Below are 23,389 nucleotides of genomic sequence, written 5' to 3'. Positions count from 1 at the left end.
CTGTATGGACCTCAGAGAGATCATGTCAGTATCCATTAAAACACACTTCGACAACGTTTAGAGGATTTATCAGTGTTATTGATCCCAGGCTCATGGTTATTGGTGAAGTCACGGATGCAGAGTTCAAGGTGTCACCACTATACTGTTAGGATAATATGGTAATGACACAGCACCACCGTGTGTACTCAAACAAGAGGGAGGAAAGCCAACAACCTCTGTTTCAGTTTGATGGGTTGATTCTCTCGCGGTTCCGCTAGTCCGTATCGATCTAGGTAGATCCCCTTTCAGTTTTAATGCCCCCCATTGTTGGATAGGCTACAGAACTCCTTACCTCTTGATTCTCTGGTGCCCCCAGGGTAGTTTATGGCTCGAGTATTAGATGTGTTGAATGAGAGCTGCAGTTGTTTTGAGTGAATGAAGAGATTGTTGTGGTTGTAATGTTGAAAGTTGTAATTTGTAGTTTGGTTAGAGTGATCTTTTCTCTATTGTTGTAACGACTCTCGTCGAAAGGAGTGGACCAAAGCGCAGCGTGGAAAGTGTTCATGATTTTTATTTTCAAAAAACACTCAAATAAAATAACCAAAGTGAAAACGAAAGCGCACGGTTCTGTCAGGTACAGACACTAAACAGAAAACAAGATCCCACAAAACCCAAAAGGAAAATGACAACTGATATGTGATCCACAATCAGAGACAACGAAAGACAGCTGCCTCTGATTGGGAACCACACTAGGCATGAACAACAAAGAAATAGAAAACATATTCTTTCCCACCCGAGTCACACCCTGACCTAACCAAACATAGAGAATAAAAAGGATCTCTAAGGTCAGGGCGTGACAATTGTTGTATTGTTATGCTGAAAATGAGAATCTGGTCTTGATGGGTTTCCCCAGACTAAATAAAATATAATTATTCTACCTGATGAGTAACAAACGGTGTTGGAGGAAATGAGGATCACAATCTGTCTTGGCCTCTGTAGGGAGGATGCAGACTGAAAACTGATTCCTCCTTTTAACACTCAAGTTGAAACCCCTCGAGTCCAGAAAGCAGGCGAAAGCTTTTAAAAGTTTTAGTGTGTTCTCTGTCTCGATGTGCTCATTTGTTACAGCTGCGACTCCTTTATTTGAATTGAATGCTAATTAAGTAGAAACACAACTCTGCCCTATATAAAACCAACCCAATAGTAGATATAAATGAATTAAAGTGCCAATTTTCCAGAGCTGGTTATTTTCAGAGGAGAGCCTGGGCGGTCTGGGTGGTGTGTGTATACAGACAGACAGACAGACAGACAGACAGACAGACAGACAGACAGACAGACAGCTGGCCATTCCTCCTCAGTGTTGTAAACCTCTCTTCTGGTTTCTTCTCTCCCTACTTTATGTATGCAGTATAATGATGACATAACATATTATCTAGCAGAATGAGTAACACAGGGTTACTAGATCAAAGGCTGTCTCTCTCTGTGTGTGACCTGTATTATATTGGCAGTTCACAGTACTCTATCCTCGTGCATCTCCAGTCTGTGCATGACTTTCATTAGCCTGTCTAATAGCAGGGCTAATGCCAAAGAGAGAGGAGAGGAAGGAAAGGAAACTGAGAGGGGGAGGGAGAGAAGGTATTGAGACAGAATTAGGACTATAAAAGTAAAGGAAAACAGGGATTCAGAAAGGGTAAATGAGATTGTGCGCAAGATACAGTGGTGGGTCTAAGTGTACTGTACCTCACCCAGTCACATAAACACAGTAGGCTGTTATTATAGCCATACATCAGGATCTTGAACATCTCATACCCACACACACATACACACGTTCAGGTATACACACACATACACACGCGGTTAGGTATACACACACGTAAACGTTCAGGTACACACACACGTACACACGTTCAGGTATAGACACACATACACACGTTCAGGTATACACACACATACACACGTTCAGGTATACACACACGTACACACGTTCAGGTATACACACGCATACACGCGGTTAGGTATACACACACGTAAACGTTCAGGCACACACACACGTACACACGTTCAGGTATACACACGTACACACGTTCAGGTATGCACAGACATACACACAGTTAGGTATACACACACAAACACACGTTGCCCAGCAACATTACAAACAGAATTCCTAATTATAACACCTGTAAGAGGAGCTCTTTGGAGCTATAGCGCTGTCGTGTTTAAAGGTATGCTTTACTTGGTTCTTTTCATCGTTTTTCCTCAACTCTCCCACACTCATTGACCACCCTCGTCTAGGGGAGGATTGAGCCTCTTCGTTAACAGTATACTGCAGCTTCCTCCACTGTCCCTGTTCCACACCCGTCTCGATTTAGTGAACCTCCGCTCGCAAACACATTTGCCCGCCCTCCTTGACAAGTACCATCTGATTGAGCTGTACAAAAGGATCCAATCGGATAGCTTTTTTTTGCCGACATTTCAAGCTATTTGTGGGGGGGGAGCTTACGTGACGTTCTTAACTCTGTTACACTTGAACACATTTCAGGACTATGTCTAAACTAATATGTTACAGGGCCATGGTGGACGCAATGTTGTTGAAAACCTCAACTACCTTCCTCGCCATATCACACCCTTTCCTGTGGAATCTGTTACCATGACTACTTATTGTTAACATGGTTCAGTGCGTCAACTTTCCCACCCCAACACACACACACCCAAGACAAAACACCACACACTAATGTAACCCTGGGAATGTGTGTATGTTCCAGGTGAGGTAAGCCAGCTGACGGCGGAGTGTCATACGATTTCAGACGAGTGTCAGACCCTGAAGGACGAAAACAAACAGCTGAGCCTCAAACTGCAGCAGCTACAGCGAGCCGGGTGAGTGGCCGAGCCGCCTGTCGATCAAGATGCCAACCAATCAGTCACAGCCTCTCTATGTCTGGAGACCCCCACATTGCAGTAAAACCCCTCCTATGTGCTCTACAAACCTACTGTCTGTTCATTGTCTGTAGATAATCTATCATAACTTTTTTGTCTGGGGTCTGATGTAACAAAAACAATCTGTCAGTCCACAGACAAGACAAGATCACACAGGTAAACAGGAGTATTTTTAATGCCTTCTGAATTGTTAAAGCCTTTGTCTCCTCCATCTCTCTCTGTATTTCCGAGACATTTATTCTTTGATCTTCTGTATACACCCTCTAACATAACTAGGAGGCCTATGTGTGTATTTGTGATGGTGTGTGTCTGTGTCTGTGTGCGTGCATTAAGTGTGTTTGGGTCTGTGTGCGTGCGTGTGATTGTGCACCTGAGAGTACACCAGATGTTTCTTAACCCTTTGGATTGAAAATATATAAATAATGCAGACAGCACAACAAGGCAACACCTGTTTATTAACAAACAGTCAACAACAGGTTATAATCAGATGAACACACACGCACACACAGCCCAGTGAAGATGAGTCTACTGGTGAATATGAAAAACTCACAACTGAAAGGAGGAGGCTATCTATTAGAAAATGTGCAGTCTACCTCCTACCTCCAACACACAGACACTGAACTCTCCCCAACACACAGACACTGAACTCTCCCCAACACACATACACACAGACAGACACACAAACACACTATTTCATAGCCAATCTCTCCATGGTACACACACCCATCCAGAGGGCTAATGTCCTGCGGCTGACAGTGGCGCGTTGTCAAAGAGCTCAATACTCTGTCTTCTTACATAACATGCTTGACACAGTTCCCTATAAACCCTTCACTCTCTGCTCTCTGGTGTCCCCACTCTGATCGAAAGGGATACCGAGACACAGGAGAACATCTCCATTTGAGCTCCATGCATACAGACCTGATATTGAGGTGGTTATACTGTGTATAGCAGGCTGCAATAGCACAGCAGAGCACTGTGGGAAATTAACAGTCTTACTGCAAGAGCATACTTAGGCCTGGTTTCATTTCACCCCCTAGACCCTAGCCTCTCTCGTCCCCTTTGAAGTGATTGTTTAATGTGGGTGAGGCCTTAGGAAACAACAATGTTGTATTCTAGGATGCATAGACTAGTAAGTATGCAGCCTGTGTATGTACTGTATTCTGACATAGTTCATTTCCTGTTTTTGAAAGATAACATGTTTCTTTTCGGGATCTAGGTTTGTGGTGACATCGTATTAGGATGGACATTTCATTGAATTCATTCTCAAGTCCCTTTTCCAACCCAGATCTGCTCGAATGAAAGAAACGACACATTTATCCAATGTTAGCCTCAGAGAAAGAATCTCAGACTCATTGGCAGAAGCAGTGACTCATGTTTTCCCAGAATGAGAGAGAGGTGTGGTAGGTTCTTCACAGTGTTGCACTGTAATACATCACACTGAATACAGTAGTTACTTCAGTGCACTCTAGACTTGTCGCGCTCATCAATTTTTAAGCTTAAATTATTTATGTTCACTCTACCGGTTCACAGAATGTGTGGTTTTGTTTTAGCAAAGTACTCTGTGGTGTAATGGCGTGATCTGACCATATAAGCTGTTATGTCATGAATGTTTAAACTCTGGGAGAGTTGTGGTTGGCCCAGGGGACAGAGTTAAATATGTTTAAACTCTGTGAGAGTTATGGTTGGCCCACAATATAACTTTCTCACAGTGAATAAATTATGCTGAGAGGGAATCAGTAATGGGACGAGTACTGCACTGCACTGCGGATTTCAACAACACCACAGCAAACACACACACACACATACAGATGAATGATGCTTATAAATTGCTAATACATTGAATGATCTCTCTGGATGACAGCTCCAATGATGTCTACCTGGCCTTGAGAGGGGAGGGGGATGAGGACCAGAAGGATGAGGGTGTTGGGCAGGATGAGGAATCAGTGAAGGCTGGAGGCTACATGACCCTGTCTCAGACTCAGGGTGGGCAGACCCAGACTGGGCAAGGTGGGCGCTTGGTGGATGCCTCCATCCAGAAGAACATCTCGTTCGATGGCAAGCCTATCACCAACTGGAACGGGGGACCCTCTGAAGCCTTCTCCCTACGAGACCAGCTCAAACTGGCTGAAGAGAGGGCCTTGCAAGTACAGAGACAAGTATGGACACAGATACTCTCACACACCCACATACAAGTCTTATAAGCCAAATGTGATAATGAAAATTATCTGTCTGTCTGTCTGTCTGTCTGTCTGTCTGTCTGTCTGTCTGTCCGTCTGTCCGTCTGTCCGTCTGTCCGTCTGTCTGTCTGTCTGTCTGTCTGTCTGTCTGTCTGTCTGTCTGTCTGTCTGTCTCCCAGTGTGAGGGGTTGAAGGGGGAGCTTGCGGACCTGCAGGGGCTGTTTGACTGCTGCCAGAAGGAGAGGATTGAGCTGGAGCAGGAACTGCATCACTATAGGGCGGAGCTAGAGAGGCTTGGCGGCAAGAAGTCACAGGTGAGAGGTCAGCGGTCGGAGGGAGGTAACTTTGGTAACAATGGCCGACAAAAGATGGCCTCTAGCACAACACATGTGCTATAAGAAGGGTTATGGTGGTGAAGGAGCTAGTTATGAGGTAAGTAGAAGAGAACGAGATGACACACCTATACACATACACACCTGTATTTACAGTACACTTGAGTAACTGTGTGCTAACTAACCCATTCTCCTCAAGCATCAAGTCTGTCTGTCTGTCTGTACTGTGTGCATGTGGGTCAGTAACAACAGCTCAGTCAAACAGCTATGTCTCATGGAATCGTGACTTGTCTCTCGTCCTCTTTCTGCCTCCAGTGGTGTAGTCAGTTATTCTTGTGTCCTCGACTTTGGTCCCTGGCTTCTTCCGCCCTTTTCTCAACATGCATTGCTTCAATGGCGGTGTGTCTCTGCGTCCTGTCACCCTGTCCAGTGTCTGTCCCCGTGTCCGCCTAAACAACCCGGTCCATATCCTCTTTCTCTTCCTGTCTGATGCCATCAAAACCAGGAAGTGCTGAATCAGAGTTTTGTTGAAAACTGAATAACAAAAACGACAAATCAACCCACATGTTATTATAGAGTACAAATGTGCGCTTATAAGCCAGCCACTCCACCCTTGATGATTTGATTGGGTGTACGTGGTCTCCTTATCAAGGATTTGGAATTAGACCATCTAGCAGTACCACAGTAGTTCATGTCACTCACCTGTCCTCCATAGTTGTAGTTTATCTTGTGACTAAACCCCCTCACCCGCACTGCTGGGCTGCCTACAACTCCCAGGGTTCTCTCTGTCTGAGTGGCCGTTTGAGTGACAGGCAGCACTTTTCAGTATGGGCAGAGATCTTTAAATGACAAGATGGAATCATTACACAAGTTGTTCATCTTGTCTTTAACCATCTTTGATGTGCTCTAATGCCATGCTCTTTCTGTTTCTCCCCTCCCTTCATCGTTTCCATGGCTGTGTTTTGTTGAAAACTCCTATTTATAAACACATTCACATTCATATGGTCAAATCTGTTTACCATAACCACCCTACAAAATGTTGCGCAATATGGTTTTTACAATCTGCCTATCTCTTTATTTATTTCGTTCTGACCTCTCTGTCACTCACCCTCTCTGTCGTTGTCTATTGGTCTCTCTACCTGTCTATCTGCCTGTCATCTCATTTATCTACCTCTCAATCACCTCATGATGTTTTATGTACATATATTTATCTGTCTCTTCATCTATCTCTCCACATGTAATTCTTTCATTTTTGCCTCCCTTTATTATGATTTGTGATTTCTCTCACCACCTCCTTCCTCCTCTCTCATGCCCCCACGATCCCTTGTTTTCTCCCCAGAACTGCACTCCTCCGTCTGAGCCCCCTGTTCTCTCCATCCCCTTCATAGGAATGATTGTAATAATGGCCCTGATATGGTGCTGGTGGGAGGAGCTGGCATCCTAGAGGGGACCAGGTATGGGCATGCCCTTTCTTTATCTAGAAGAATCATATATAGTCAACTCTTATTTCCTCTAAGAGAAGCTGAATGTCTGTTGTAGATGCAGATTATTCAGCCTCTGGCTGTGGGTGTGCCTGAATGTAGAATACTGCACACACAGATATACTGTAGATTGCAAATGTACAGTATAGGGCCAGAACGCATGGTTCCTGTTAGTAGTTAAATGTTATTAGAGTTCTGACAGTATTTGATCTGTTGTGGAAGGGTACCTTATTCCACTGACATAACGACTCTGATTCAAGCATAAGCTTGTGCTGGCAAGACCAGCTATTACAGTGTAGTAGACCCATGTCTTACAATGTAATATGCCCCTCTAAGAATCACGTTTCTCTTGATCTGTCAATCAAACTCAAGCTGTCTTAGAAACGCAACCTCTATGGTGAACAATAAACATCCAAAGCCACATTAACACCAAATGGGCTAGAACCAAAACGGTAATAGAGTGTTGCGAAAATACTTGACGGAAATCAGCGACTTGGCTCTCGTTGGGGTAAACTGGCTCAAAATGTACCGGGTGGTCGGCTTCGTTCCTCTGAAGGTGGGCCGTCAACCTTAGAGTTAGCAGAGTCACTGAGGCAGACAGTCCAATAACTCAGTCTCACCCAGTCTCCAAATGCACCATTCACTGTGTTTACAATGACTCTACTGAATGGAATGGCTCCGATTCTAAGAATACTAAGAACTTGGCTTGGAACAGCCAAGCGGACGCCACACTTGAAAAGCTGCTAGTAAGAGAGAAATGAAAAGGAGAGAGAAGAAAGTTGGCTTTTATTTGAGTGGTCCGTCACACTTAGCCGAGAGAAACACAGTGACACGCGACTCCTTTCATGTCTCCATTGGGACTGTGCAGAGATTACCACTAGAGCCAAGATGGATGACACAGCGCTGATGTCAACACCCACCGCTGCTGCCTGACCTCCACAGGCGGGATAGCAGCCAGAGAGCCAGGGAACCGGGGTTTAGATAAACCTTCTTTCCCTCCAACCTCCAGCCGGCTGAATGCTGTGTTGTGGTCAGCCTGCAGTGAGGCATAGTCCTTTCTGCCCCCCCCCCCCCCCCTCCCCCCCTCTCATATGACCCCTGACAGATTTAGCTGACAGGGGTTTGGGCCAACCTGGAAGTATGTTACATACTTCAGGATGGGGTAGGCTATTTTGCAATGGACATTGCAATGGACAATGGACAATACCTCATTCTAAATGCCTAAAGCTACATAACTCAATCTTCTGTAAATAGTCATGCAATCATGAGGTATTTCTATTTACCTTGGGAGATTTAGAATGAGGTATGGTTATTTATCTTGGAACATTTAGAATGAGGTATGGCTATTTAGCTTGGAACATTTAGAATGAGGTATGGCTATTTACCTTGGGATATTTAGAATGAGGTATGGCTATTTATCTTGGGATATTTAGAATGAGGTATGGCTATTTAGCTTGGGACATTTAGAATGAGGTATGGCTATTTATCTTGGGATATTTAGAATGAGGTATGGCTATTTATCTTGGGATATTTAGAATGAGGTATGGCTATTTACCTTGGGATATTTAGAATGAGGTATGGCTATTTATCTTGGGATATTTAGAATGAGGTATGGCTATTTACCTTGGGATATTTAGAATGAGGTATGGCTATTTACCTTGGGATATTTAGAATGAGGTATGGCTATTTATCTTGGGATATTTAGAATGAGGTATGGCTATTTACCTTGGGATATTTAGAATGAGGTATGGCTATTTATCTTGGGATATTTAGAATGAGGTATGGCTATTTACCTTGGGACATTTAGAATGAGGTATGGCTATTTATCTTGGGATATTTAGAATGAGGTATGGCTATTTACCTTGGGATATTTAGAATGAGGTATGGCTATTTATCTTGGGATATTTAGAATGAGGTATGGCTATTTACCTTGGGACATTTAGAATGAGGTATGGCTATTTACCTTGGGATATTTAGAATGAGGTATGGCTATTTATCTTGGGATATTTAGAATGAGGTATGGCTATTTACCTTGGGATATTTAGAATGAGGTATGGCTATTTATCTTGGGATATTTAGAATGAGGTTTGGCTATTTACCTTGGGACATTTAGAATGAGGTATGGTTATTTATCTTGGGATATTTAGAATGAGGTATGGCTATTTAGCTTGGAACATTTAGAATGAGGTATGGCTATTTACCTTGGGATATTTAGAATGAGGTATGGCTATTTATCTTGGGATATTTAGAATGAGGTTTGGCTATTTACCTTAGGACATTTAGCCTGAGTTGGAGTGTTTGTATTTTATTGTAGCCTGATGTGAGGAAGATTCTGAAACTTTAATGAGAGGCTCAGGCGTCCATTTTAGGATGACATGGCTACGAGTTGTGTGTGTGTGTGTGGGCGAGAAGCTTTCTGCACACTACACCACACTTATAGGGGATCCTCTTACTGGGCTCCAGGGAGACATCACTGCTAAATCTCTCTCTCTCTCTCTCTTACTCTTACTCTCTCTCTCGCTCTCTCTTGCTCTCTCTCTCTCGCTTTTTCTCTCTCACACACACACACACACACACACACACACACACACACACACACACACACACACACACACACACACACACACACACACACACACACACACACACACACACACACACACACACACACACACACACACACACACACACACACACACACACACACACACACACACACACACACACACACACACACACACACAGAGAGATACTGCGGCTAACAATGCTCAACACCACTCAAGTCTTCTCTCTTCTCTCATAGGAGTGTGTTGGTTGGTTGTGTGGGTATGTATCCCAATGCTGTAAATTACTGGGCTGTAAGGCACAAAAGATTACTTTGTCCAATGTGTGTGTTGAGAAAATGGATGTGTCCAACATGTATGCAAAGCGAAGTGGTTGTTTGAACTACTCTGACCAAACTCGAGGAGCTGATACGGTATGTGTGCTAAAACCTGAGCTGTCCTTATTGTGAATGAATAACCTCTGTGACCTTTGAACCCTGTCCTCTGTCCTCTTGCCACCAGGAGAGCGAGGGAGGCTGGAACCTGGTGGCGGTGGTTGCCGTGGCAGCGCTTGTAGTCCTGATAGTCCCCAGCCTTTCTAGAGCATTTACCTGAGGACTACACAGAAAGGAAGTCACTGTACAGGAAATGACTGTGCCGGTTGCCCATGGCAACACTGGCAATGCCATGCCCCTATCTCATGACGCCCCTGTCAAATCTCCTCCTCGCTTCATCTTCCAAGGAGGACTACATCGAAAACATTTTCACCAGGAAATACAACACAACAAGGAAGTAGTCCCATACATTACTCAAGGAGAAATACATATACCTGTTTAAGCCACTCTAATGATAAGGACTGCAATATCTTATTTCTCTCTTTAAAGTCCTTCAGTTTGACTCAATCGGTTTCCCTCTCTACTACTCTTCTCTCTGCACTTCTTTAGATAAACTTACGAGTTTAGGGGAACAGCATTATATAACAGTGATTGCCTCGGAGTTTGTGGCAGTACTGTGTCTGCATGGGCGTCAATGGAAAGACACAATTTAGCACAGAACATGTCTGAGCATTTATTGATTAATTGGTTGATGGTTTATTGTTTGATTGGTTGATGGTTGATTGGTTTATTGTTTGATTGGTTGATGCTTGATTGGTTTATTGTTTGATTGGTTGATGCTTGATTGGTTTATTTACAACCTGTAAAGGTTGAATTGTGAAAAGCTCATGCCTTATTGTTTCCTTTGCACATATTGAGTCACTGATAAGATGTTTCTCTTTCTAATGGGCATGTGGTCTTTTCCCAGATCCTACCCCTCCTTTTGAATCACTTTGAACATTGCCAATGCGAATGTCTCTGCTACACTTTGCGTGTCTTTACGGCTCACAATTGACTATCTTAACACTTTTCCTTCTGTTTCTGTTGTGGCATGCTCTTTTTACGTTTAAATGAAGTTGTGTGGAGGAGGGTTTGATTATGTGAGTTTGATGTATTGGATGTTTGTCTCCTTTGTAAATGGTTCTTTCTCTCTCACTCTCTGCACTTTCTCCTTATTGGTTATTGGTTATATCTACATGTGTATGGAACCACAACCACTATACACATCTATACAGATGAACAATACAATCATAAATGCAACTTGGGGTATTCAATTTGACAGTCCAAATGATTTCCAGCTAGATATCTATTTTTGTAGCCGTAGGAACAATTTGTCCCCAAGACTGAGGAGTTATTTAATGACTGATTCCACTGTGTTTGGTTCTGCTTAGAAACAGAACTTAACAAGGCTCGTTATTTGAAACAGAGAGTTATTTTTGTAAATAGACATTTGTGTTTAAATGTTTTGCGTTTAAAAAAAAATATTAATCGTCACACGCATTCTGAAAAATGACAAACAATCAATATAGGCCACCAAAATGAAAAGTGGAGCCAGTGATGAAAGGTGGACCATTGTTTTCCAAGATGCGTATTTTGGGTGTTGTTCTCTTACCCAGTCTTTTCGTCTTGTACCGCTTGCGTTCTAATCGCTGATATCTATGTTCTCTAACGATGATGCCCTTTTCTTTGTTGGCATGAAGCACACAGTTTATTCACAGGTTCTGCAACTGCAAATTGCCTGCAATGCATGGGAACTTTTCAGTGTCATTGCTGTAAACTTGACACAACACATTCCAATGATAGATTGACTTAACAACAACAGCGAGGTGACACTGTTGTCATGGAGAAGACGTCTAACCTTTACTCTGCCGTTTCGGCACCTACGGAGTGCACCGAGAATACTTTCTGACTCTTACTCTACCTTGGGCATGATTTAGCTACCATGTAAATACATAGCAAGGCAAATCATTTAAACTCCTTTGCGTGACCTGTGGAGCAAAAAGTCAGAAATGCGCTTTGCATTGGAGGTGGGACGGTGGCGTTATTTTAGAGTTAAATGTTCTTTGTCCAAGAACACACAACGACTATGACTGAGAGAGCAATCTAACCATAAATGTTTTCTTTTCTAGAGGATCGTTTGTGAGAAACGTGTACAGGATGCAGTAAGCGTTATAGCTGGTGCCTGGATTCGTAGTGTGCTGTCATGACTGACAGTTAGTTGGCTTGTTTCATAGATGTATGTAGGCGAGCTAATTTGCTTAATTCCGTGGGTGTGTAGGTGACAAGACATTGAAAGCGTGCTTAGCCAATATTCTTCTGTATTCCAATATCCCATTGTAGAGTTATAGCATTATAAATATGTATAGGTAATTACTACTTCTAGTTTGTGCTATGAATCAATAAATTACTACAATAAGTATATAATATTAGTTTCAATACATGTTTCACAGTCATAACTGTGTGATGGGCAATTGAACACTGAGGTGTACTGAAAAACATGAATGCTTATAGGCTATGCATAGAATATTTTTTCCACAGTGCAGAGACAATATAAGACCTCATTGGTAGGTAAATGCATGCTACAGTGTATGCAAAAACGATATCTGTAGTTTTGTAACAAAATGTGGTATTTGTATTGTGTTGTAAATAGGAAATAGTTTTTCACAGTTTAATAACATGGTTTGTTGATTGAGAGCAGTTCTAGATTGAGTAGAGGGTTCTTTTTGAATTGACTGAACACAGCCAGTGCATGAATAGTGTATACGTGTGAGACAGTAACATGTATTGCATGTTAGACTTAGTAAACAACTTGCATGCCTATTGATGGGTAGATATAGTTCCTGTAGTGACAGTCATTTCAGCCAATCCATTGTGACTGTCTTCATGCATGACTAATCAGAATCATTTGTGATTTTCTTCTTACTATGTCCGTCTCTCTTAGTTGATTTACTACTTTACTGGGTTGTCACTATTCATATTTTCACTTTGGTTTCATACAGTCCCTTCTATTCTATCGCACTCTACTCTATTCTACTTTTCTTCTTCAATTGTCTGGTCTCTACAATGTGTATAGATTGTTCGGGTATTTATCTTCACTTTTCTGCTGTGCTTCAAATACTGTAAAATCCACTGACAGTGTCCTTTTCTTTCTACCCTGCTTCTATTCCAGCATGGAAGCTTAAACAGTAAAGGAGAGACACATTACGGAAACTATTCTACATTTCAAAACAACCTGTGCTCTTAACTAGAAACTGGCTACTGCTCACTGTATGTGATGATGTGAAGTTTGACCTTTGACCTTATGTAAAGCTGCAGCTCGTTCTGTATGTCTCTCTGTCTGGGTCTGTGTGACATGGCTACTGTCAATGTCTCTTTTATGCAGCGCTGAATCCGATGTTGCCATAGTCTCTACTACAGCACCTTGTCAGTCAATGTCTCAATGGGCTTTTAATGAGAATATTGTGAGTATTTTGGTAAATAGTCTGTACATTTTGTAAATGAACTGAGAAATAAAAGTAGTTTATCCTCATTCTATCTGTCTCTCTGTCTCTCTGTCTCCGTCTCTCTCTGTCTGTCAATTTCTAAGCGAATTGCAGACTACAAGCTGTAGATAGTTCAGTCTGATCTTTATTCGCTGTGTGACTGACCTGTTGACATAGGTCAGAGAGGAGGTTCCAAAGGAACAGCGTAAAGAGGAAAGATGATCAACACTCCCTGCATCGTAGCCCCCTGCAACCCTATCACACCCCTCTGGGTGCTTAACTGTCTCTCCCTCATCCAGGGGTTTTATATATAGTTCCAGCGCTCAGTGTCAAGGTCTCTCACACAGATCCATTACAAGTGAGGCCCGCACCTGATGGACACACACTATTCTCTCCTATACACATAGTCATTATACAGTTATGATATACACTGTAGTGCAGGTATGCATAATGTTAGCTGTGCACACTGCACAATGTGTTCACATTTCAGGCATTTGATCTATTATATCTCATGGACAGTATGTCTGCTTTGCATGATATAAGCTCATTCCCAAAATACAGCAAGGTTCCCAGTCCAAGCATCCTACATTCGGAAAACGTGACTCTACATGAGAAGACTAACATGTGTACCGTATAACATGACATATCAGTGTGTAACTTAGTTGTCGTACAGTGCCTTCAGAAAGTATTCACACCCCTTGAGTTTTTTCCACATTTTGCTTTGTTATAGCCTGAATTTAAAATGGATTAAGTAGAGATCTTTTTGGCACTGGCCTACACACAATAACCCACAATGTCCAAGTGGTTGTTATTATTTTTTATATTTTTTTTACACATTTATAAAAAATTTGCAGCTGAAATGTCTTAAGTCAATAAGTATTCAACCCCCTTTGTTATGGCAAGCCTAAATAAAAATGTGCTTAACAAGTCACATAAGTTGATTGGACTTTGTCTGTGTGTAATAATAGTGCTTCACATTTTATTTAAAAAATATTTTTTTTACCCCTTTCCTCCCCAATTTTGATCTTGTCTCATCGCTGCAACTCCCCAACGGGTTCGGGGGCATAGGTCGAGTCATGCGTCCTCCAAAACCCGCTAAACCGCGCTTCTTAACACCCGCATGCTTAACCCAGAAGCCAGCCGCACCAATGTGTCGGAGGAAACACCGGTCAACTGAAGACAAGGTCAGCCTGCAGGCCCCTGAACTGCCACAAGGAGTAGCTAGAGCACGATGAGCGAAGTAAAGCCCCCCCGGCCAAACCCTTCCCTAACCCGGAGTGTGCAAAGCTGTCATCAAGGCAAAGGGTGGCTACTGAAGAATTTCAAATATAAAATATATTTTGATGTGTTTAACACTTTTTTGGTTACTACATGATTCCATATGTGTTATTTCATAGTTTTGACGTCTATTATTCTACAATATAGTAAAACTAAAGAAAAACCCTGGAATGAGGAGGTGTGTTCAAACTTTTGACTGGTCCTGTATATATTTTTTTTTATACTGACCAAAAATATAAACACAACATGTAAAGTGTTGGTCCCATGTTTCATGAGCTGAAATACGCACAAAAAGCATATTTCTCTCCAATTTTGTGCACACATTTGTTTACATCCCTGTTAGTGAACATTTCTCCTTTGATAAGGTAAGATGAGGCATATCAAGAAGATGATTAAAAAGCGTGATCGTTACATAGGTTTACCTTGTGCTGGGGACAATAAAAGGCCACTCTAAAATGTGCAGTTTTGTCACACAAAACAATACCACAGAGGTCTTAAGTTTTGAGGGAGTGTGCAATTGGCAGGCTGACTGCAGGAATGTCCATCAGAGCTGTTGCCAGATAACTGAATGTTCATTTCTCTACCAGAAGTGCCTCCAATGTCGTTTTAGAGAATTTGACAATACGTCCAACCGGCCTCACAACCGCAGACCACGTGTATCCACATCAGCCCAGGACCTCCACATCCGGCTTCTACATTTTCAGGATCGTCTGAGACCAGCCACTTGGACAGCTGATGAAACTGAGGAGAATTTCTGTCTGTAATAAAGCCCTTTTGTGGAAAAAAACGAATTCTGATTGGCTGGGCCTGGCTCCCCAATGGGTGGGCCTGGCTCCCAAATGAGTGAGCTTTTGCCCTCCCAGGCCCACCCTAATTCATATATTTCAATTGACTGATATCCTCATATGAAATTGTTGCATGTTGCATTTATATTTTTGTTCACTATATATATTTTCCTTTATTATTTACCCTAACCCTATCACCCTTCCCCTAATTGGAGTAAACTAATGGACAACACTTAGGCTTCTACCTCCCATCTATCTATGAACACCATCCATTTTGGGATTTCTATTTGCCATATATTTTTTCAAATGTGCTGTGATGTTTCACAACAGTTCGGAACTTTTCTTTTCTCATAGCTTCTACAGATTGTAAATTAAAAAGATAAACATTTTTAGTAAGAGTAATATTATATTATTGATCAATTGATTATGGCCTTTCAGATCACCCAGCAGTGCTAAATGCAGAGTTAACGCCAGGTAAATGTTGCAATTCTTCAGCCATTCCTGAACCTGCGACCAAAAACAAGCTAGATATGGACAGTGCCAAAACAAATGATCAATGAACAAGTGATTATGCCTCTGTTATGGGTATGCTTGTAATCATTGAGGACTAGGGAGTTTTTCAGGACAAAAAAAATAAATGGAATGGAGCTAAGCACCGGCAAAATCCTAGAGGAAAACTTGGTTCAGTCTGCTTTCCACCAGACACCGGGAGATGAATTCACCGTTCAGTAGGACCTTAACCTAAAACACATGGCTAAATCTACAATGGAGTTGCTTACCAAGAAGAGAGTGAATGTACCTGAGTGGCCGAGTTACAGTTTTGACTTAAATCTGCTTGAAAAGACCTGAAAATGTTTGTCTGGCTATGCCCAACAACCAACTTGACAGAGCTTGAAGAATGTTGAAAAGAATAATGGGCAAATGCTGGACAATCCAGGCGTGGAAAGAGACTTGCCCAGAAAGGTAATTCTAACATGTATTGACTCAGGGGTGTGATTATTTATCTAAAGATATATTAGTGTGGTTTTTATTTAATGTTTTACATATATTAGAATTTGATTTCTACTTTGACATTACAGAGTATTTTCTGTAAATTTTTGACCAAAAAAAAGACAATTGAATCTATTTTAATCCCACTTTGTAACACAACAAATTGTGCAAAAAGTCAAGGGGTGTGAATAGTTTCTGAATGAGCTGTAAGCAGTGATTACTAGTTAATGTAGACATTTCAGGTGTTTTCAGGAATTTCCTTCCCCTCAGGAAACAACATTATGGAAGACATGAGTCCAGTGAGTCTCAGACACTGTGTTTGAGAGCTCAATTACATGTTGATGCTCTCTCTTGCTGACTGAGGTGTGAGATCACCCAAACAAGAGGGGGAGAGGTGTAGATATTTTGGGCCTACTGCCTCTGAGTGTGTGTGCGTGTATGTTCCCTTCTTGTGTCCCCCACTGTTTTAGCTTACTCTCTATATTAGGGGGGGGGGGGGGGGGGATGAGTCAACACCGACCATTACAACTGCATTTCTGACTCATACAGAGCAACCCTGTCCTAGATGGCAATGCTGACAATTGGCATTCAAAGTTGTAGCACACATAATTATGATGAAATTCTATAATTTGAAAGAACAAAAAGTTACCTGTGTGTTGCCAGATACATTTCTAACTTGTGTATTTCATTTGTTGTAAATTAAGATCTGACTGATAATCAAGAGGTGTCATATCAAGGTAGAACGTTGGCTAAAGAATCATACTCATCATGTTCATTGTTACTTTAGAACTCTGATGCAACCATTCTATTTCAGCTAATTTATCGGTTGACAAAATTTTTGAATTATGACAATGTATATTCTGAGAAACGGAACCGAACAGAATGCTGAATTGTGCTTAAATTCCTTATTCACAAACTGATCTGATCAAGTGTGTTACAATGACTCCTGATAAATCTTATTCTTTGCCTGGAATCCACAAACTGGGCAAAATAAAAATAACTCATGCATAAATGTCATGTAATTCAATAATGGAAAAAAAATACATGTTTCTTTGTCTCCTAATCAACACATGACTTACAAATCTGTCTTCTGGATGGCTGCCCTCAGTTGTCCACATTGTGAAGAAGACATTCTGGGTGTCTGAAGTGTCTGCACCAAGGGCCCAGCCTATCAAAGACTGCCTGGAGCTGAAGGACATCCAGTCTTACTTGGTGCTGGACGTGTGGGAGCTTAACATGGAGTTCCTTCAGAAGGGCAGTGTCCCTCTTGCTGCCTCCAGCCAACCTGGCCACAGCCAGAGCTGGAGAAGGATTAGTCGCCCTGACCCCTACTGCTACTCCAGGCCCAGCCATGGTGAGAGGCATAGGGGGAGAGAGGTGATGTGGCCTGGCTTCTCTGACGAGAGAAACAGTCACCAGAGCCATGACTTACTGCCAGTGTAGCATGAAGAGCTCCAGAGAGAACCAGCAGGACCTCTTCTCCCAGCTGTCCGAGTCCCGTAAGAGGAGCAGGGAGGGTGGGGAGGACCATCAGGCCACCCCAGACTCCAAGAGTAGCAGAGCTGAGCACCCCACCCACAGCATTGTGCGCCCAAGGCACAAAAATGACTTTTTGAGGGGGTGGCCAGAATACTTAACGCCAGATTGTTCTTCAAGATGTTCAAACACTCATAGCTGACCAGCAGAGTCAAATAATAATCTCAGTGGTTATAGAGGGTGCAAAAGGTCACCACCTCAGGAGTAACTTTCACTTGGCTTAATTCATTCAGGAACCACACCTGTGTGAAAGCACCTGCTTTCAATATACATTGTATACTTCATTTACTCAAGTGTTTCCTTTATTTTGGCAGCTACCTGTACATTGGCAATAGGCTATACTACAGTTTGCAAGGTTAGAGCAAGAATGTATATAAACTGCAAGATAACTAAAACTGATATTAATTATTCTGTGAGTGAGTGAGTGAGTGAGTGAGTGAGTGAGTGAGTGAGTGAGTGAGTGAGTGAGTGAGTGAGAAAGCGAAAGAGTGAGAGTGAAAGAGTGAGAGAGCGAAAGAGCGAAAGAGCGAGAGAAAGAGAGCAGCATGGCCTGATAGTGCTCGGTAGTTCTCTTCAGTAAAGCATAATCTATACATGCACATGTGCTATGTTCTCTCTGGGGTGGTACATTCCAAAAGCCCCCGACATTAAGCTTAAGTCATATATTAACAAACTGAGCAGCCTTTTAACTTTTGAAACCCCTGTCAACCCAAGAACCCTGTATGATCTTCCTCTTGTAAATTAAGCATCAAAAGCTTGTCATGTGAGTTTATTTATCAGGTTTAAAATATATATGTTTGACAACACAATGCTGCATCAGTGGACATATGAGTGACAGCAAGAGTAACCCTGGCTGGTAAAGGTTGGATCTATTGAAGATGCTGGCATCATTTTCCCTTCATAGTCCAATTGTTATTAACGCCCGTTTGGCCCTGGTCACCGTTCACTTTTACAACAACCGCAAAGCTCCGTCCCCCTCGCCCAATTTGGAGAGCCTAAAAATAAAGAGAAGTGTCACAACTGTTATGGCGCCCTAGGGCCAATCGTTGACCCCCTTCTCTTGTGTTACCCAATGGTGTTGCCTCTCGCTATCTCGGTCTGATTAGAGAATACCCATCCTGCAGTTGTATATGGTCATGACGGGGGCATTCCAGGGAGTCCAGGGGCCTGACGCGAGCTTCAGGGGTGCCAAGCTTTTTAAAACCCTGTCCTGCCTAGAGCTTCATTTAGCTACTCAAGTGTAACCGACTTCACCAAGCAGGCTGTCGCCGCCGACTTGGTAGGGCTACTAGCTGTCCCGTGCTGTCCATTGTACAGACAACGCGTTCATCTTTCTACAGTCTATTCTTCTTCCGTGCCAAGGTGTCTATTAGGATGCAGCTACCACTTTTTTTCACTATTCTGATACATTAAAAATCAGGGAAACGTCCACGTTGGAAACGATAAACGGATTAAACGGACAAGCTCCACTCCAATCACAAGTACAAACGAACATCTCACTTACTCTTTCTTTCATATTTTTCCTAGTTTTTACAACTTTTTTCACGGCCAGTGCGCAAGCTTGGCACTGGCGCGCAAGAAACATTTTTTTTTACATTTATTTCCACGCTCCCTTGCGTGCCGTAACGTTCACACACTGGCCCCACTGATTGTGGTATAAAAAGGGCACGGAAACCGACAACATGATGAGCAATAATACTTACTACGAGCAGCAGCAGCCGCCGCAGTACTACCAGAGTACGGACAACGGGGACGACGAAGAAGAGGAGATGCCGGCTACGGAGAAGGACCTCGCTGAGGATGCGCCCTGGAAGAAAATCCAACAGAACACCTTCACCAGGTGGTGTAACGAGCACCTCAAGTGCCTCAACAAGCGGATCAACGACCTACAGAAAGACCTGACCGACGGGCTCAAGCTCATCGGTCTCCTGGAGGTTTTGAGTCAGAAGAAAATGTACAGAAAGTACCACGCCAGACCTAACTTCAGACAGATGAAACTGGAAAATGTGTCCGTCGCGCTGGAATTCTTGGAGAGAGAACACATAAAGCTGGTATCGATAGGTAAGTGGTGTTTGCATTTAGGACCGATATAGCGCAATGGTTGGGTTTCTCGGAACATGTTGAAAGTTGTTGCTTTGTCCACTCTGTCTGGGGTAGCCCCTTTTGGGGTTACAGTTACTGGTTAGAGGGCGTATTTGAGTCCGGGGTACGAGTCTGAGATTGATTTCTCCTCAAAATGAATGAAACATGCTTTGATGTTATAGAAAAGTAATGCGCAATGCAGCTTTTATTTATTAGAATACAAATTATTCCTGGTTGTGTTGTTGATTGTTCCATGATTATATTGTTCAGAGTTGTGTTTTCACTGTATACACTTCTTCATAACTGTTGCATGCGTTATAAACAGTGCATAAATTAAATGCACTGTACTTTTTGACGCAAATTACGCACGTCGTTGATATGTACTTCTGTGCGTAAGTGACCAGACAACGGCGCGATGTGTTCAGGATGCGCCAATCAAGAAATGTCCCCTTTCTGACTGCCCGACAAAGACTGCTTTCAGCTGTATCCGGGAAACAGAGAGACTCTGGATTCGGTGCAATAGTTTGGCATCTCTATGTGTTCAAATATGTGTTCAAATATGTGAAATAAAGATGAATAAGTAACAAAGCATTTGCATATATCCCATTCAAAAGGCACGAAAATATTTTGTCTTGCCCATTCACCCTCTGAATGGCACACACCCAATCCATATCTCAATTGTTTCAAGGCTTAAAAATCCTTCTTTAACCTGTGTCCTCCCGTTCATCTACACTGATTGAAGTGGATTTGACAGGTGACATGAATAAGGGATCATAGCTTTCTCCTGGATTCACCTGGTCAGTCTATACAGGTGTTCTTAATGTTTTGTACACTCAGCGTAAGTCACTCACATTTGATCTTATCTGATGACATTACCCACCAGGTCTTATAGAATCAGTGCTCCAGGATGTAGGATATGTTCTTGGAGAACCAATAACAACATCAGAGAGACAGGGGCTCAGCTTGATTGCCCTGACCGGATCTAATGTGGATTATGATGATTTTTTTGTATTTTTGGTATTTTTGTTATTGTATTAGTATCCCCATTAGCTGTTGCAAAAGCAGCAGCTACTCTTCCTGGGGTCCACACAAAACATGAAACATGACACAATACAGAACATCAATAGACAAGAACAGCTCAAGGACAGAACTACATCATTTGACATTTTTTTTTGTTATTAGCGGCATGGGTGGCAGGTAGCCTAGTGGTTAGAATGTTGGGCCAGTAACCGAAAGGTTGCTAGATTGAATCCCTGAGCTGACAAGGTAAAAATCTGTCGTTCTACCCCTGAACAAGGAAGTTAACCCACTGTTCCCCAGTAGGCCGCCATTGTAAATAAGAATGAACTCTTAACTGACTTGCCTAGTTAAATAAAAAAATGCATCCACACAAACTATCTAGGTCAAATAGGGGAGAGGCGTTGTGCTGTGAGTTGTTGCTTTATCTGTTTTTTTTAAACCAAGTTTGCTGTTTATTTGAGCAATATGAGATGGAAGGAAGTTCCATGCAATATGGGCTCTACACTTTCTTGAATTTGTTCTGGATTTGGGGACTGTGAAAACACCCCTGATGGCATATGATGATGATGATGATGATGATGATGATGCAGCAGCCAGCCTGACAGACAGCTGTTAAGACTAGCCCTGTAGAGAGCTCCTCTGTTGCTGAGCCTTATAACAGTGATTTATGAATGCTCAGAGAATATGTGGTTCTAAGGAAAATGGTCCTTGGCTGAGCGTTCTGCCTTGAAACCAATCAATGCTATTATATTTATTGTCAGAATCTAAAACGGGTTCACGAGAAAAGGCGGCACATCAAAGCATCCCACCTTGTTGTCCACATCTGTTGTGCTGATGTGTTGTGGCTGTGTTGGCCAAGCCTTGATAAGAGCATGGCAACAGCCATTCATTCTGCCTACCAACAGCAAAACAGACTGCAAACAGGTTGGGCAACAAGATGGGATGGCGAGGGGTTGGTACACACACAGCCAGCAGTTGTTTCAGCGTTGCCTGTGGTTGTGTTGGTGTTAGATCTGTCCTTGTGTCAACTGTTTGAAGGTGTGAAGACCACCAAAGACTATGAAATACCTGAAGGTCCCAGCTACTGGACCAGTCAATATGATTAGAGGTTCTGTGAAAAAAAAAATCCTGTTGATTTTACCATCATTTACTGGCAACCAGTTACCTAGAAATTACTGTAAAAAAAAGTACAAGATCTACCTTTTTTTTTACAGTATGTCATTGCTTTTTTACAGTGTACCATTCCCCTATTCTGAAGAGCCATCAGTGGTACAGACCCCAGTTCCCACTCTGGCCGTTGTTGTTTTCTTCGTATTACACTTTGTTTAATTTCTGTCACATACAGCGCCTTCAGAAAGTCTTCGCACCCCTTGACTTTTTAAACATTTAGTTATGTTTTCAAAATGGGATTCAAATGGATTTAATGATCCTTTTTTTGTCAAGGATCCACACAAGATATATTACTGTTTTACTTTTCATGAATAAAATAAAATATCATAGATTGTTTCTTCCACGTTGACAAAACTCTATATTTTATTTTATTTATGAAAAATAAGCAGTAATATATCTTGATTAGACATGTATTCCATCCCCTAAATCAATACATGTTAGAATCACCTTTGGAAGCGACTACAGCTGTGACTGTTTTTGCGTATGTCTCTAAGAGCTTAGCATACCTGGATTGTACGATACTTGCCCATTATTTTCCCCAAAATTATTCAAGCTCAATCAAGTTGGTTGTTGATCATTGCCAGACAGCTATTTTCAGGTCTTGCCATAGATTTTCAAGCCTTTTTAAGTCAGAACTATAACTCAGCCACTCAGGAACATTCAATGTAATCTTGGTAAGAAACTCCAGTGTAGATTTGGCCTTGTGTTTTAGGATATTTTCCTGCTGAAAGGTGACTTTGCCTCCCAGTGTCTGTTGGAAAGCAGACTGTGACAGGTTTTCCTCTAGGATTTTGCCTGTGCTTACAGTAGCTCTATTCCAATGCTTTTTAACCATAAAAAACTACAGCCAACACCATGCTTGAAGAGTGGTACTCAGTTATGTGTTGTGTTGGATTTGGCCCAAACATAACGCTTTGTATTCAGTACAAAAAGTTAATTTCTTTGCCAAATGTTTTGCAGTATTACTTTAGTGCCTTGTTGCAAACAGGATGCATGTTTTGGAATATTTGTATTCTGTACAGACTTCCTTCTTCTCACTCTGTCATTTAGGTTAGTATTGTGGAGTAACTTCAATGCTGTTGATCCATCCTCAGGACAAACTGAAACTGGGTCAGCTTTGAGGGGTTATCGGGTCCAATATCTCTTAGGGCTACCCAGGATGCAGTGTGATAAAGGGGGAAATGGGTCAACATGCAGACAGAGTCATTGGGAAAGGGCCGGACCAG

At 42.2% G+C, this 23,389-nt stretch overlaps 2 protein-coding genes across 13 annotated transcripts in view; both read left to right on the top strand.

The window, feature by feature from the left end:
- Window positions 1-13,328, top strand: part of LOC139393250 (coiled-coil domain-containing protein 136-like) — a 49,549-nt gene extending 36,221 nt beyond the window's left edge. Inside the window, exons 5-9 of one of the 3 annotated variants that reach the window (XR_011629757.1) lie at window positions 2,742-2,853; window positions 4,775-5,069; window positions 5,270-5,404; window positions 6,811-6,876; window positions 9,969-9,981. Coding sequence is in view for 2 of the 3 variants with exons in the window: in XM_071141723.1 (XP_070997824.1) it covers window positions 2,742-2,853; window positions 4,775-5,069; window positions 5,270-5,404; window positions 6,762-6,866 (647 nt within the window). In the remaining variant the exon portion in view is untranslated. Of the gene's footprint in view, window positions 1-2,741; window positions 2,854-4,774; window positions 5,070-5,269; window positions 5,405-6,761; window positions 6,877-9,968 lie in introns of all 3 variants that reach the window. The other 2 variants (XM_071141723.1, XM_071141724.1) reach the window with 2 other exon arrangements.
- A 5,732-nt stretch (window positions 13,329-19,060) lies between these two features.
- The window catches only part of LOC139393325 (filamin-C-like), a 90,472-nt gene continuing 86,143 nt past the window's right edge, over window positions 19,061-23,389 (top strand). For all 10 annotated transcript variants that reach the window (XM_071141893.1, XM_071141890.1, XM_071141892.1 and 7 more), the window contains exon 1: window positions 19,061-19,952. In XM_071141893.1, the coding sequence (XP_070997994.1) occupies window positions 19,574-19,952 (379 nt within the window). In that variant the 5' untranslated portion in view covers window positions 19,061-19,573. The remainder of the gene's footprint in view (window positions 19,953-23,389) is intronic.

Source organism: Oncorhynchus clarkii, chromosome 33, assembly GCF_045791955.1.
Source record: "Oncorhynchus clarkii lewisi isolate Uvic-CL-2024 chromosome 33, UVic_Ocla_1.0, whole genome shotgun sequence".
Lineage (NCBI taxonomy): Eukaryota > Metazoa > Chordata > Actinopteri > Salmoniformes > Salmonidae > Oncorhynchus > Oncorhynchus clarkii.
This window is presented reverse-complemented; position numbering and strand designations above follow the sequence as displayed.